General features: G+C 40.7%; 1 protein-coding gene across 1 annotated transcript; it reads left to right on the top strand.

Annotated features, from left to right (window-relative positions):
- Positions 1 to 315: 315 nt before the first annotated feature.
- EI24 (EI24 autophagy associated transmembrane protein) lies at positions 316 to 12759 on the top strand. The gene is made up of 11 exons (XM_019710529.2): positions 316 to 523; positions 2753 to 2865; positions 5787 to 5932; positions 6521 to 6581; positions 7435 to 7501; positions 7985 to 8109; positions 8492 to 8611; positions 8984 to 9095; positions 9793 to 9904; positions 10315 to 10389; positions 11736 to 12759. Exons 2-11 carry the CDS (start codon positions 2824 to 2826, stop codon positions 11896 to 11898), a joined length of 1023 nt encoding a protein of 340 aa, XP_019566088.1. The 5' UTR covers positions 316 to 523; positions 2753 to 2823; the 3' UTR covers positions 11899 to 12759.
- The last annotated feature ends 1348 nt before the right edge of the window (positions 12760 to 14107 follow it).

Here is a 14107-nt window from a genome sequence, read left to right as displayed (position 1 = left end):
CGGGTTGGGGAAGCGGTCGGAGAAGCCTGGGCGTCCCCGGACGCCGTGCGGGACGTGCGCGGGCCCCGTGGACAGACTGCATTTCCCAGACTCCATCGCCCCATGTTGCCCTCCGCCCCCGACTTGGGCGGCTTCACTGAGCGCCCACCCGACTTCCCAGCGGCCGGGTGCAGCTGGGGCATTGCCCCGTGAGACCTCGGCTCAGGCCCCGTCCACAGCCGCTGCGGCCACGCCCCCTCTGCCCCCGGTGGCTCGGCGCCAGCCGACTTCCCACCGCCCCGCGCGTCCCAGGCATGCCCAGTGCGGGCGCCGCTTGGCCCCGCCTCCTCCGCCCTGGGCGGCTGGGCTCTGAGCCCGCAGACTTCCCACCGCCCCGCGCGCCCCGGGCATGCCCAGTGTGGGCGCAGCGGCCTCGGCCCTGGGAGCGCCCTGGCGGCAGCCGGCGGTCGGGCGCGGAGGAGCCGAGCCGACCGCGGTGGGCGAGGGTCCGGGCTGGGCCGGAGCCGGGCGGCGGAGCTGCCAGGTAGGTGCAGGCTCGGCGGAGCCAGGCCCGTGGGGCGCGGCAGGGCCCTGGGCGTAAGGGGCGTGTGGTTAGGGCAGCGACGGCCAGCAGGGCCCGAGTGCGGGGTCGTGTGGTTGAGGGAGTGGCTCTGCGAGAGACCCCCGGCCAGAAGGTGCTGGCAGGAGCCGGCCCAAGGCCGCAGCCCTGGGGAGAACGCCCAGGTGCCGCTGTCCTTAATCCCCGTGTGACTGAGGTGAGCAGCTCCGCGCCTGGTGCCCAGCTTTCGTTGCGGAGGGAGACTCTGGTTTTCAGTCGGAATTGCAGAGGACGCACGGGAGACGCTTCCGAGCGGACCTGGAGCCAGTCCCGGAGCCCCTGAGAGCAGGTTGCTCACCTTTCCCGCCCCTGGGGTGCAGCTGACCGCTTCTTGCTTTCCAAACTTGGGCTCCGTGGCTTAGAAAAAGTGAAAAGTGCAGGGCTGTGCCTCAGTAGATGCCTCCTAAGTTCTAATGACTGTGAGGCATTTAGTGGCCAGGTGCATTTACAGGGTGAAGAGACATTTTGTCCATGGGATGGAGGCTCGGGGTAAACAATCCTCTTTGCGAAACTGGAGTAAAAAGTCCGACTGAGGGTTAGAACACCAGGGTTTTCAAGTTCCCTGTAGTCCTTCACTTGCTGTTATCTTGGGCAAACCATTTAACTTCAGAGACTCAGTTTCTCCATCTGTAAAGTGATGTGAACCAGATGAATCTTCTTTCCTTCCAGCTCAGTTGGAAGTTTCCCCCTGCGTTGTTCAGTCTCTGGGCACAAATTGTGGCAAGTTACTTTTTTCCATGCCTAAGTTTTCAAGCCGGTAATTCACCAAATGTTCCTGTAGGAAGGCTGCTAGGATCTCTGTAAAAAATTAACGTGACTTGTCCTTCCAAGACCAATGTTGCTCAGTAGTTAACCTGCCACTTGGTACATGCAGAAGCCAGGTGTTTATGGCCATGGTTCAAATAACACAGCTGTTCCCCTGGACTAGGACTGACATGCTTCCCACTCACTGTCCTTGTCCTGTGAGAAGTCCAGACTAAGTAACTTGGCTTCCTTAAACTCCCAAACTAGCTCATTCTGTAGTGGGATTATGTTTATAGAGAATAAAGATTTTTTTCATGTTATTGCACTTTATGCTTAAAAACCTATGAAGGTTTTAATACCCTTAATTTATAGAAAAGGAAGTAGTTGGTTAAGAGTGAATTCATGATAGTTTTTACAAACTAGTGTCTTGTGTGTCATCATTGAGCATTTTACTATTCACCTGGCACGGAAGGTGAATAGTAAAATGCTCAATGATGATACTCTGAGCTGTGTTTAGGTGGGAGAATTAACGGAAGTTTCTTATTCTAGAAAGTCTCCACCTGAAATAAGTGCATCTGTGTAGGATTTCACCTAAGGGGCAGATGGTTCATACTGTGTTGTGCAAGTTGCCTTGCTCCTGTGTATTCCCTGCTCTTTCAATTCTGGGTGGCAGTAGTCCAGTTGGGTCAATAGGTACAGCTTGGTAAAGTGGTTGTAGGTCAGGGAAAGTGTGCTTATGTTTTGAAATTTGAGGTTTATATGAGCTGCCTGTGAAATTCTGTCATTATGATCTCTCTCTTCAATTGAGAATACCCTAGATTGGTTTATTCAGGTTTGAGAACTTTAGAATCTCAAGTTCTTAATAACATTTTTGAAAAATGTTAACATATGTTTTACATATTTAAAATTGGAAAACATATGGAGGCCTATTTGGAGGGCTTGGTGGGAAATTTCGCATCAGACCTTAAACTTAACCTGTGTGCCAGAGGGTCTTGTGTATGAAATGCATATTTAGTAATTTTTGTGAGAACTTTCATCTTGCTCTTATATTTTCATTCCAGTGTTTGAGGTTATATATCAAGCATAAATCTCACTTAAGAAGATATTGGAATGTGTGTGTGTGGGGAAGTTAGGACCATCAAGGCACAGAGGAAACTACTGGTCCCAGAGCAATTTAGTCTGTAAAAGTGAAAGAATGATAAGCAATTTAAAAAAATTATTGATTTCAGATTTCAGCAGTTGCAGGTATAACCTTACTTAGTTCAATGTGTTAGTAGCTATCTAAGTGCTAGAATCTACTGCCCTCCTGTTAGAGATATGAGTATGTGGAAAATGGCATCATGCTGAAATGCACATGAAATTATCTTACAATAAATATATTTTACCCCTTTATGCTCCATCTGTTTCCAGGTCCTTCATGATGAAAGATTTTGAGATGCTTCTCTCTCCTCTGTGTGGTTGGTAGTTTGGGTGGTGAAGAGATGGCTGACAGTGTCAAAACCTTTCTCCAGGACCTTGCCAGGGTGAGTACATCGAGCCATTCTTGATCCTTTTGCTACAGGAACTGGCTAGGGAATCCTTTAGGTGTTTTGGAATTTATATCATTTGTTGGGTCTTTCACATACAGGTTTCCATTCTAATCGACACCACTCAAGAGATAGTTATTACCCTGCATCTTGCAGAGAGTTGATAGACCCGTCTGGTGAATGTCTCTAGTATCAAAACCCTGGTCAACTTGGCTCCAGAGCCTTTCTTTCTTTTTTTTTAAACTTTATTTTGGAATAATTTTAAACTTACAGAAAAGCTGCAAGGTAGTAGAGAGTTCCCCTGTATCCTTTACCAGTTTCTGCTAATGTTAACATCTTCTGTAACTGTGATACATTGGTCAAAACTAAGCAATGAACATTGGTACACTACTATTACCTAAACTACATTTAGATTTACATTAGAGAACTTCCCCCTCACCCCCTATTTTACATGGTGTAGATGATGATGCTCTAGGAAAGTATCCCATAAAGATCTGTTTAGGTCCTAAGTCACCCAGATTTCCAATAGCATAAAATTCTGTTGTAGTGGCTGTCTGAGGTCTAATGACGGAGTTGTAGCCCCTGTAGCTATACTCCTGGGAGCAGGAGAGAGGCCTTTTCTGATTGGGTGGGGCAGGGGTTGGGTGGGGTGGGGCTCGGTGTTCCTCAATGGGGATGTTTAAAATTTTACTTTTGAATTAAAGGGGAATCAAAGGAGTCTTAGAAGGGCCAAAGAGACTTCATGTAATGTGATCTACTTTTAATACCTTTACCTTGCCATCTTGTGTGATAAAATTTCAACCCTGGATCAGTTCTACAATGTATACTTTACGTGTATGTCTGCCCCACAAGACTATAAATGTCTCAGAGGGTGGGATCCTGTCATCATTCAGCACGTACTAGGCCCTCAACCATTTGAACTTAACTGTCTTAAATATATAATTATTTGTGGAAAATTTCGAAGTTAAAAGCAAAATAAGACTAAAAAGTACTCATAGGTTAAAGATTAAGTGCACACTGTGCCAATTTGTGCTCCTGTCAGTGGGGAGTTCATAAACTTGCTCATTTCTCTGTATCCTAGCAATTATCTCTAAAATGTTTTAGTCCATAACAATAGGTAGAAATGCCGTCCTTAAATCCAGGTTCACCATTGCTTCCAGAATGCCGTTTTAAATTTTTTGCTGCTGCTTCACAAAGTCGAATACCCATGTGCCACCAGTCTACTTTGGACATAGAAGTGTTGTGGCACTTATTTAAACTATAGTTTTTTGTTTACTTGTATACTTTTCCTCCTAAGTTAATGGTTCTTGAGCATTTCCATGTGGCCCATGTCCAGCTCATTGAAGATACTTAGTGTGTGCGTGGGTAGATGAGTGAATTCAGTCATTGGACTAAATGATAGGCAGTTCTGGTGTTTGTAGCCAACAGTAACCTTTCTGCTGCTGGAGCTCTTCCAATATGTTTGGCAAGTACCTCTGTCACTGACTTAACAACCCTCTCCCCATCATACATTCTTTAAGGACGTCCTCCTGCAGCTACAGTGCCATGTTGTTTGTTTCTGTCTTATTGGTGTATTCTTTTCCTACAGCTTCATGTTTTTACAGTAGTTATTTGTGTCTTTCAACAACCTTGGTCCAGCCTTGGTCCTTTCTAGAGACCAATGTTTAATTTATCCTTGTATCATTAATTTAGTAAAGGATATTGATCATACTGTAGGCTTTTGATTGATATTGGAAGAGTATAGGGGAGGTCAGTAACTTGGCTTTATAGTATTAATAAGTGTGGAGGGATTGGAAAACCACTGTATTGCAACCATGTTATTCAAGATTGGTTTGGGTAAAAATTGTGAATGGATGCTAAATCTAGGGGCGAGAACTTCAGCAGAGTATTTGGATGGTCTCTTGCAATTATACACTAGAGAAGCTGGATAACAGCTTGACTGAGTATGTAAAATTAGAGTCACTAGCAGGGACAGATAGACATCGTGTGCCTCTGGATGTTATACCTTGGAGTGCACACCATCTCTTATGTGATATTCCTGCCAAAACTGTGAAACCTGGGTCTAACCATGAGGAAACAAACCTAAATTGAGGGAATACCACAAAATAATTGGCCCACATATTTCAAAAAAACTAAGGAGCTGTTCCTGAGTAAAGGAGACTAAAGAGACATGACAAAGTAAATACAATATGTGATTCTGAACTGAATTCTGATACTTGATGGGTAAAAATGAGATAGAAGGCATTATTGGGACAAATAGAAAAATTGGAATATGGACTGTAAAGTATTTCAATATTAAATTTCTTGAATTGATAATTCTTGTGGTTATATAAAAAATACCATTGTTCTTAGGAAATAACACACTGAAGAATTAAAATTAAAGGGAAATGATTATAGCAACCTCCTCTCAAATGATTCAGAAAAAAATGTGTGTATATATAAATAATAAATGTAACAAAATATTAATCTGATGAACCTGGAGAAAAGGGTATTAGGAAGTTCTCCATTTTTGCAACTCTTCTGCAAATTGGGAATTATTTCAGAATAAAGAAATATCAAGGTTCCCTTAAATCATGTAGCAAAATAAATACAGTGGTTTCCATTGTGATTTTACTTTACTGTATGTAACTTTGGAAAATATTCCCTTATCCATAATCTTCCCTCTTTAAAAATAATACTCTCGTCCAGAAACTAATATAAAATATTACTGAATGTCAACTATAATTTAAAAAAATAGCCATGGGGACATGTAGTGCAGCATGGGGAATATAGTCAATAATGTTCTAATAACGACATACAGTGTCAGGTGGGAAGTAGACTTGTTGGGGTGATCACTTTGTAAGTTATGTAAATGTACGATCACTGTGGTGTTCTTTACGCCTGAAACTAATAAAAGATAATAATACTCTTGTCTATAGGGAATCAAAGACTCCATCTGGGGAATTTGTACCATCTCAAAGCTAGATGCTCGAATTCAGCAAAAGAGAGAGGAGCAGCGTCGAAGAAGGGCAAGTAGTGTCCTGGCACAGAGGAGAGCCCAGAGCATAGAGAGGAAGCAAGAGAGGTAAGGAGTGGAGGCTGGTGTGAGAAGAGTCTAAGCTCCCTCCCAGAAGGCACTTTAGGAAGTGACTGACCCTTAGTATACAGTTAAGACCCTACATAGTGTAGTGACTTGGACTTTTAGTGCCCCATTATTTTTTATACTTTCTCCCCCCAAAATGTTATAAGTGATTCGCCACTCCCCTAATACATACACTGAATTAAACTAGGGTCTTGCAATAATCCTTGTTCAAATGTCATGGTATTTAAACAAAAAAAATCAGAATGGTGACTAGAGAACCACAAAAAAATTACTTGGATTGATAGATACTTCTAGGAGAGCCTATGTGGATTTATTGATTGATAGAACTTCAGACATCCTCTTTAATCTTCTCCAATCTTGGATTTTAGAAAATAAATCTTTTGTTTTAAGAAAAGCTGCTTCTCTAGAAATACTTTTAGCCTTTTCTCATCAACATTAGGAAAACATTAGGAGAACAGTGGGTGCTGGAAAAATAATACCAATGAATCATATAAAATGGAGAGCTACTGAATGACAATATGGAAATGACCTATATGCCTTGTAAGCTAAATATATGTGGTCTTCTTCCAGTGAGCCACGTATTGTCAGTAGAATTTTCCAGTGCTGCGCTTGGAATGGTGGAGTATTTTGGGTGAGTTCTTTTTCATCAAATTCCAGGTGCCTTATAAGCATTTTCACATTGTTGCTATATTCATAGTTCTCAACTGGTTTCTTTAAACTGAGACAAGTAGCTTTTCACCTGCTGATACATACGTAAGACTATAACTCAGGGTTCTGTGCAACTGCAGTGATTTTATTCAAGTGCAGAGAACACTTGTATGTAAATAAAGGGATAGCTCTGAATATACACTTTTATTTTTCTTAGAAAATGACTTATTCACAAGTTTTAATGTTATAGGTAACAGTTTCTCTTAACATTGCCTGGGCAGTTTGGCTAAGAGGGGGATCAGAGGGGAAGGACAGATGGACAAGGGCAAGGTTCTCCTCTCATCTGGTCGTAGCAATCTACTAGAATTGATATCTATTGAGATCCACACCAGGAAAGATTGCCTACAATTAACAGGACCAATAAGGCCTTAAGTGAAATTTGAGTACTTTGAAGAACAGGTAGTTAAATTTTTCCTTTGATTTAGAACTCAGCATAAATCAGGTTTCCTTAATTTAAACATTTCGCAGATGTTTTCAGGCGTTAGCTTTAATTAATACAATATTACTGTGTACTTAGTATAATCCTGTATTTTGTCCTGAATACTATTTGAAATGTTCTACTATGCCCCCAAAAGTTTTACTGTTTTTATAGGCATTGTCAGGTCTGTAACTCTGAGTTGGAGTATTGGGAATAGAAATGGGTCCAATTTTGGTGCCCCTTCAGGCCTTCTAATTTATAAAAGAAACCTCTATCTGGAAAACAAGTTACACTGAAACTTGGAACTCATGTTTTAAAGAGGGCTTTTAATGTTTACCTTATTGCTTCTTTCCTTTAGCTCAGTCTCCTCTTGTTTTATCGAGTGTTTATTCCTGTGCTTCAGTCAGTAACTGCCCAAATTATTGGTAAGTACATACAGTGCTGTCTGCCTGGGATGGAGCTGGGAGATTGTTTCCCGTTTCCTTCAGTTTATTGAACACTTCCTATGTAGTAGGAGCTTGGGCTGTTTTTAACTCAAACCTATCAACAACCCTGTGAGTGGGTATTAGTTATAAATAACATTTTAGTTGCCAAGGTTAAACCGTTAGTAAATGGCAGAGCTAGGATTTAAACCCGGGTAGTTTCCTGTGTTGTGTATGGCCACCAGGTAAGCAGGTTTGTCTCAAGGTAAGCAGCACATATCTATGGCTACTCTGAGCTGGAGTTGTAGCCAGAATTTGGTGTGTCTGTAAAGAATAAGACTGTGAAAAAGGTGCAGTGATGTGCCGGCAAGAAACAAAGGTGGTGTGTGTGGGGTCAGGGAGAGGGCAGATAGTCACAAACTAGGGGTTTGGGCTTCTGGTTTTCCATTTTCTCCAGTTAAACTGATAACTTTTCCCCTTTTTCAGGTGACCCGTCACTACATGGAGATGTTTGGTCATGGCTGGAATTCTTCCTCACGTCAATTTTCAGTGCTCTTTGGGTGCTCCCCCTGTTTGTGCTTAGCAAAGTTGTGAATGCCATTTGGTTTCAAGTAGGTCCTGGGCAGAATGGAGACTGGGTCCTATAGCATGGTGGGTTGACAGGTGGCAGTTTCAGCTTGTGAAGTTAGTGGCCATGTAGGGAGCCATTCACAGCCTTAACACGTTGCGTATGGTGGGGTTTAAATCCCTCATGAAGATTCTCGTGATCCGTTACGCAATGTGTTAACCTATCTTGGTCCAGCAGCCAGTGGGTGATCTTTGTGCTTTTGTAAAATGGAATTATTATCTCAGGTCACCAAAGCATCTCACTGCGAAATGTCCAGGGGCTTTTTTCACCTGGCAGCTCTAAGGGTAGATAGGGGGCCTTAGCTTTGGGGATAGATATTAGGCCATTTAATTCCTGTTTTGGTGAGCTGCTTCCTCTGTTTACAGGATATAGCTGATCTGGCATTCGAGGTATCAGGGAGGAAGCCTCACCCATTCCCTAGTGTCAGCAAAATCATTGCTGACATGCTCTTCAACCTTCTGCTGCAGGCTCTTTTCCTCATCCAGGTGAGACCGGCCTTTTGGGCACACACACAGGCAGATTAAAAAAAAATAGTTCACTAGAGGGAGCTTCACAAAGACGACAGGGTATTGTATTTGCATTTATACTGGGGCAGATATGCTTTATTTGAGGTAATGATTTTTAAATCATTTTTTTCACAGAAACAACTAGAGAATTTAAAAATCACAAAATGTTAAGAAACATGAATATACCTGTTCTTCCCTGCCACGCTGGGCATTTTCCACTCTCCTGCTATTCAGAAACTTGAAAAGCAACTATGCAGCTATCTAAGCAGAGAGTGATGCCTCAGAGTGACAGGTGAACAATGTTAGGTCTCTGAAGCTTTTGAATTAAGATTTTCCATGTTTGTTCTTCAGGGGATGTTTGTGAGTCTCTTTCCCATCCATCTTGTTGGTCAGCTGGTTAGTCTCCTGCATATGTCCCTTCTCTACTCGCTATACTGCTTTGAATATCGTTGGTTCAATAAAGGTAAGTCCATCTAAAGAAACTCAAAACTTGGAGGACCAGTTGGGAAATGCTGCTGCTAAGCAGACTTCTTAATACTATTCAATGCTTAGGCCCTTAGCAAACCATCTTTGGAAGGAAGTAGCCTCGTTAGCAAGAGGGAATTTACCTTTGGCTTAGGGGATTTAACCCTTAACCTTGATGCTGAAGGTACAGCAGTGTAGCATTACCTTTATGGTGCTAAATGTGATGTAGCTGTGACTGAGCCCTAAGATGGCATAAATGAGCATGAGTTATTCTGAATTAGAGAAATTAATTTGACATCAGTGCATTCAGATTCTTTTGGATATTTTAAAAGCCCTTGACATATTTGTCTGGGTGTGTATGGTAGAAAGAGGTTAATTTCTATAGGATGGCGGCCTTTTTATATGATACCTTGCTTTGTTCAAGACTAATCCTGACAAAGGCTGTTGGTGTTGTAATTTTTTTTTTTTTTGTAATTCATAATTCACTTAGCTTGCCAGCTTTGAATTGTGATTATTAAATTATAAAAATTTTGCATAGAAGCTTCATATCAAATTGGACAATTCTGAATTACATTCTTTAGATGTGTTCTAATGGCTGACCTGTATCTAAAATTCAAACCTCAAATAATTTGACCACAGTAGTCATTTTGCTAAAAGGAAGGAAGAATTTTAATTGTATTGGCTCCTTGTTTTAGGAATTGAAATGCACCAGCGGTTGTCAAACATAGAGAGGAATTGGCCTTACTACTTCGGGTTTGGTTTGCCTTTGGCTTTCCTCACAGCAATGCAGTCCTCATACATTATCAGGTAAATTGGTTGGAGGGACTGGAAGAGAACTCGAACAAATATGCGACAGGAGTTCCTTTCTGGAAGCCTGGTTCTGTGGTATGCATCCTGCATTCTTACTGGCCTTTAGGGAGTCAGTAGGATTTTAATCCTCGAAAGATAGTCATAGACGTTTGTCAGTTAGTATTAACATCTAGTCTGCAGGATTTTATATGCCATATTCCTTCTTCTATGTTGCCTCCTGGAGCAGTGTTAAACATAGTGCTGAGAAAAATGCCTTTTTTTAAAAAAAAAAAGTGTTTGATTTATTAAGGGTTTATCAAGCCACCATGTTAGCACTGGAGGCAAAGGAGTTTTGGGCTTCTCATATCTTCTCTAAAGTCATGGTTATTATGAAGGTGACTAATTCCTTCTTTCTTTATTTCTCACAGTGGCTGCCTCTTCTCTATCCTTTTTCCTTTATTCATTATCAGCGCCAATGAAGCAAAGACTCCTGGCAAAGCATAGTAAGTATTAGCCAGTTTTAGCCAAAGTGTAGTAAGTGGTATACAGGGTACCAAAAACATGAATACACATTTTAAGGAAAAAACTATTAAAATTGTAATACTCAATATATACCGATAACAAAAGATGAGTATAAGTAATGCTTTACTTCTGCAATTACAAGAGGTGCGCAAAGTGGTTACCATCAGTATCCAGACACTTCTGATTACAGCGAACTACTGCTTGAGCAATGCTGACCAAAGTATCCACTTGTATACATTTTTTTGGCACCCCCCTATATATATATATATATATATATATATATATATATATATATATATATATATATATACATACATACATATACCGTGTTTCCCCAAAAATAAGATCTAGCCAGACAATCAGCTCTCATACATCTTTTAAAGCAAAAATTAATATAAGACCAGGATTATATTATATAAGACCTGGGCTTATTTAACTATAAGACCTGGGCTTATAGTAAAATAAGACCAGGTCTTATATTAATTTTTGCTCCAAAAGACGCATTAGAGCTGATTGTCCTGCTAGGTCTTATTTTCAGGGAAACACGGTATATGTATGTATAAATGTATATATATGCATATAAATGTATGTATATATGTAAATGTTTCAAAAATTGAAGCTATTATACATATTTTTAAAAATTTAACAATTTGGTGAATAAGGCACTTGTAAACACTTGTAATTAAGCTCATTTTTGTAAGAATTATCAACTTTTTAGAAAAGTATTAGGGCCCTGTGATTTGGCTACATGAGTTTATTGATAATGATAGTAAAACAAAGTATTTTAAAATGAATCTGGAGCAGTAATACTAGCACTCCAAAAGCTTTATCACTTCAAAGAAAAGCTCAATTAATCTTTGATCAATGTAAGTCAATGAGGGTACACATATTAGGAATGTCAGCTGTTTTAGGTTTTTGCATGCTCTTTCGGTCCAGTAATACTGTGTGTGTCTTAGTAGGCTAATTGATTTTCTCTTGAAACTGTCTTAAATGAAACACATACAGCATATGATGTCTTCAAACATAGCTTGAAGTTTGTGCTTGCAGTTAGCTATAAAAAAAAGTACTTCTCGAATCAGAATTAATCTGAAATATAACTATTTCCATTAAGCTGCAATACTTCAAATGGTGGTGATTCCATTGCACTCATGACAGCAACAGGACCCACCATGTTCTTTAGTTGCTGCCTGTTTAATCCACGTGTCTAATATTTGTACTTCCTTGATCAAATTTCAGTTGTCTTATTTTCCCATGTCATATTAAATTTAAGTTGTCAGATAATTCTGATCAACTTGGGATCTAACAAATTGGATCTCTTGTCTTTTAGCCTTTTCCAGTTGCGCCTCTTTTCCTTGGTGGTTTTCTTAAGCAACAGACTTTTCCACAAGACGGTCTACCTGCAGTCTGCACTGAGTAGCTCAACCTCTGCAGAGAAGTTCCCTTCACCACATCCGTCTCCTGCCAAACTGAAGGCTGCTGCAGGCCACTGAGACACCTGCCACCCAGGGGATGAGTGGGATTGGAAGGAAGCTGTGCAGCTCTTTCCTTTTCACTTCCCCCACCAGGGAAGGCAGGACCCACTGTACTATGCCAAGGGCCCTCTGCATATTCCCTTCTCTCTCTGAGGAATTGGGATTTTTGTCTCTTGTGCACATAAGGCACAATCTTTCTGACATCAGTATGTGGATTTTTAACACCTGTGAGTCTGAAAGGACCACAGGTTTTTCTGCAGCTCTTTTCTAGCATTTGCCAGCCCCTGTGCCTGGACTGATTTGAATACTTTTTCTCCCTGTGCCATTTACCCTCCTACCTCCCCTCCCTGCCTTCCACTACTCTTGGATGAATGGATTTTGTAATTCTAGCTGTTGTATTTTGTGGACCTGTTGTTTTTGTTGTTTTTCTGTGAAGCACATATATTGGATGGGGGAGGTAAAGGAGTATTTCAGTTGCTCCTGGTCACTCCCTTTATAGCCATCACTGTCTTGTTTCTTGTAACTCAGGTTAGATTTTGGTCTCTTGCTCCACTGCAAAAAAACAAGCCTGAAGAGATGGAACAGGAGGCAAGACCTCACAGCCAGATCTGCTGGGTTTTGAGGAGTGATTTTTCTTCCCCTTGAAGGGGAAAAAGCTTTTTTCACTGGTACATTTAAAGTTCCCCAACTACAGGGAGGTACCAGTTTTGGACAAGTGCCACTGCAACACAGAATGCTCAGAGAACCTGAACTTTTAAGCTCTGGAGGTCTGAAATTTACTGTCAGCCACTGTCAGGTCTGTCTGGTGTTTCAAAAGAATATTGGGTGCTGCAAATAGGAACTGAAGGGGTAAACTTATTAAACCCATTAAACCTGTGATTGGTTGGTGTTTTCCGTCATTTTAAAGAGACTAAATATGGGGGGAGGGGGCAGATGTCAAAACACTTGTACAATTTTAAAATGTCACAATTAAACATGAGCTGCTGGTTTCCCACGAATGTGTAATGGTTGAATTTATAAATCATCACGTCGGGAAATGTTTTCAAGGAACCCAAGACTTTGTCTTGGATAAATTTGGTTATAGTTTTTTGAGAGAATAGTCCTGAAAAATGTTCCCCGAGGAAGTTTGGATTATGTGATTATGATCATGTTAACATCTTGGAAAGAATTTGGGATTGTTGAGTTGTTTTAAAGTCTATATGTAAAAAAAAAAAAAAAAAAAAAGTCTATATGTACATCTCCCCTGTTTATTTGTGAAGGGAGAGATCCCTCTAGATTTCAGGGTACTGAACATTCTCCTTAGGGAAGAGATGAAACATTTGGTTAACAGAAACCTTTACTATATACAAGACAAAATAAGGGTTTAAAAATCACTACTTGGAGATATAAACCAAGTTCAAGGTGCAGAAGATTTTAAAATAGTGTGCATCTTGGAAGTAAGCAGTTTCCAGCTTGTGCACAAAAAATTGTAAAAAGACATTTAAAATAAGATTTATGAGGTGTGATCGAAAAATATGGTGAATGTTTAAATTAAAATTTATTACAGTAAAAGACACATTTCCCTTAATCCCTCTCAAAATATTCCCCCTTGCTTTAAACACACTTATCCCATAGTTCTTGCCACTTTCTGAAACAGTTCTGAAAGTCCTCTTTTGTGTCTACTTCATCTTCCATCATGACAATGATCCATGTCACACGTCACTTCTGGTACGGCAATTTCTGTCAAATAGAAACATTATAGTGTATCCTCATCCACCTTATTCACTGGATCTGGCACCGTGCAACTTCTGGATCTTTTCCCCAAAGTCAAAATGATAATGAAAGGAAAATGTTTTGAATCGATTCAGGACATTGAGGCAACCACGACAGCGCAACTAAAGACATGAAAGAGGACTTTCAGAACTGCTTCAGAACAGTGGGATACATGTTCAAAGCGAGGGGGAGTATTTGAGGGGGATTCATAGCAATGTGTCTTTTACTGTAATAAATTTTTATTTAAACATTCACTGTATTTTGTGATCACACCTTGTACCATGTTTCCCCAAAAATAAGACCTAGCCGGACAGTCAGCTCTAAGGCGTCTTTTGGAGCAAAAATTAATATAAGACCCAGCCTTATTTTCCTATAAGACTGGGTCTTATCTAACATAAGACCAGGTCTTATATTAATTTTTGCTCCAAAAGATGCCTTAGAGCTGATTGTCCGGCTAGGTCTTATTTTCGGGGAA

This window comes from Rhinolophus sinicus, linkage group LG16 (assembly GCF_036562045.2).
Source record: "Rhinolophus sinicus isolate RSC01 linkage group LG16, ASM3656204v1, whole genome shotgun sequence".
NCBI classification, from domain to species: Eukaryota; Metazoa; Chordata; class Mammalia; order Chiroptera; family Rhinolophidae; genus Rhinolophus; species Rhinolophus sinicus.
This window is presented reverse-complemented; position numbering and strand designations above follow the sequence as displayed.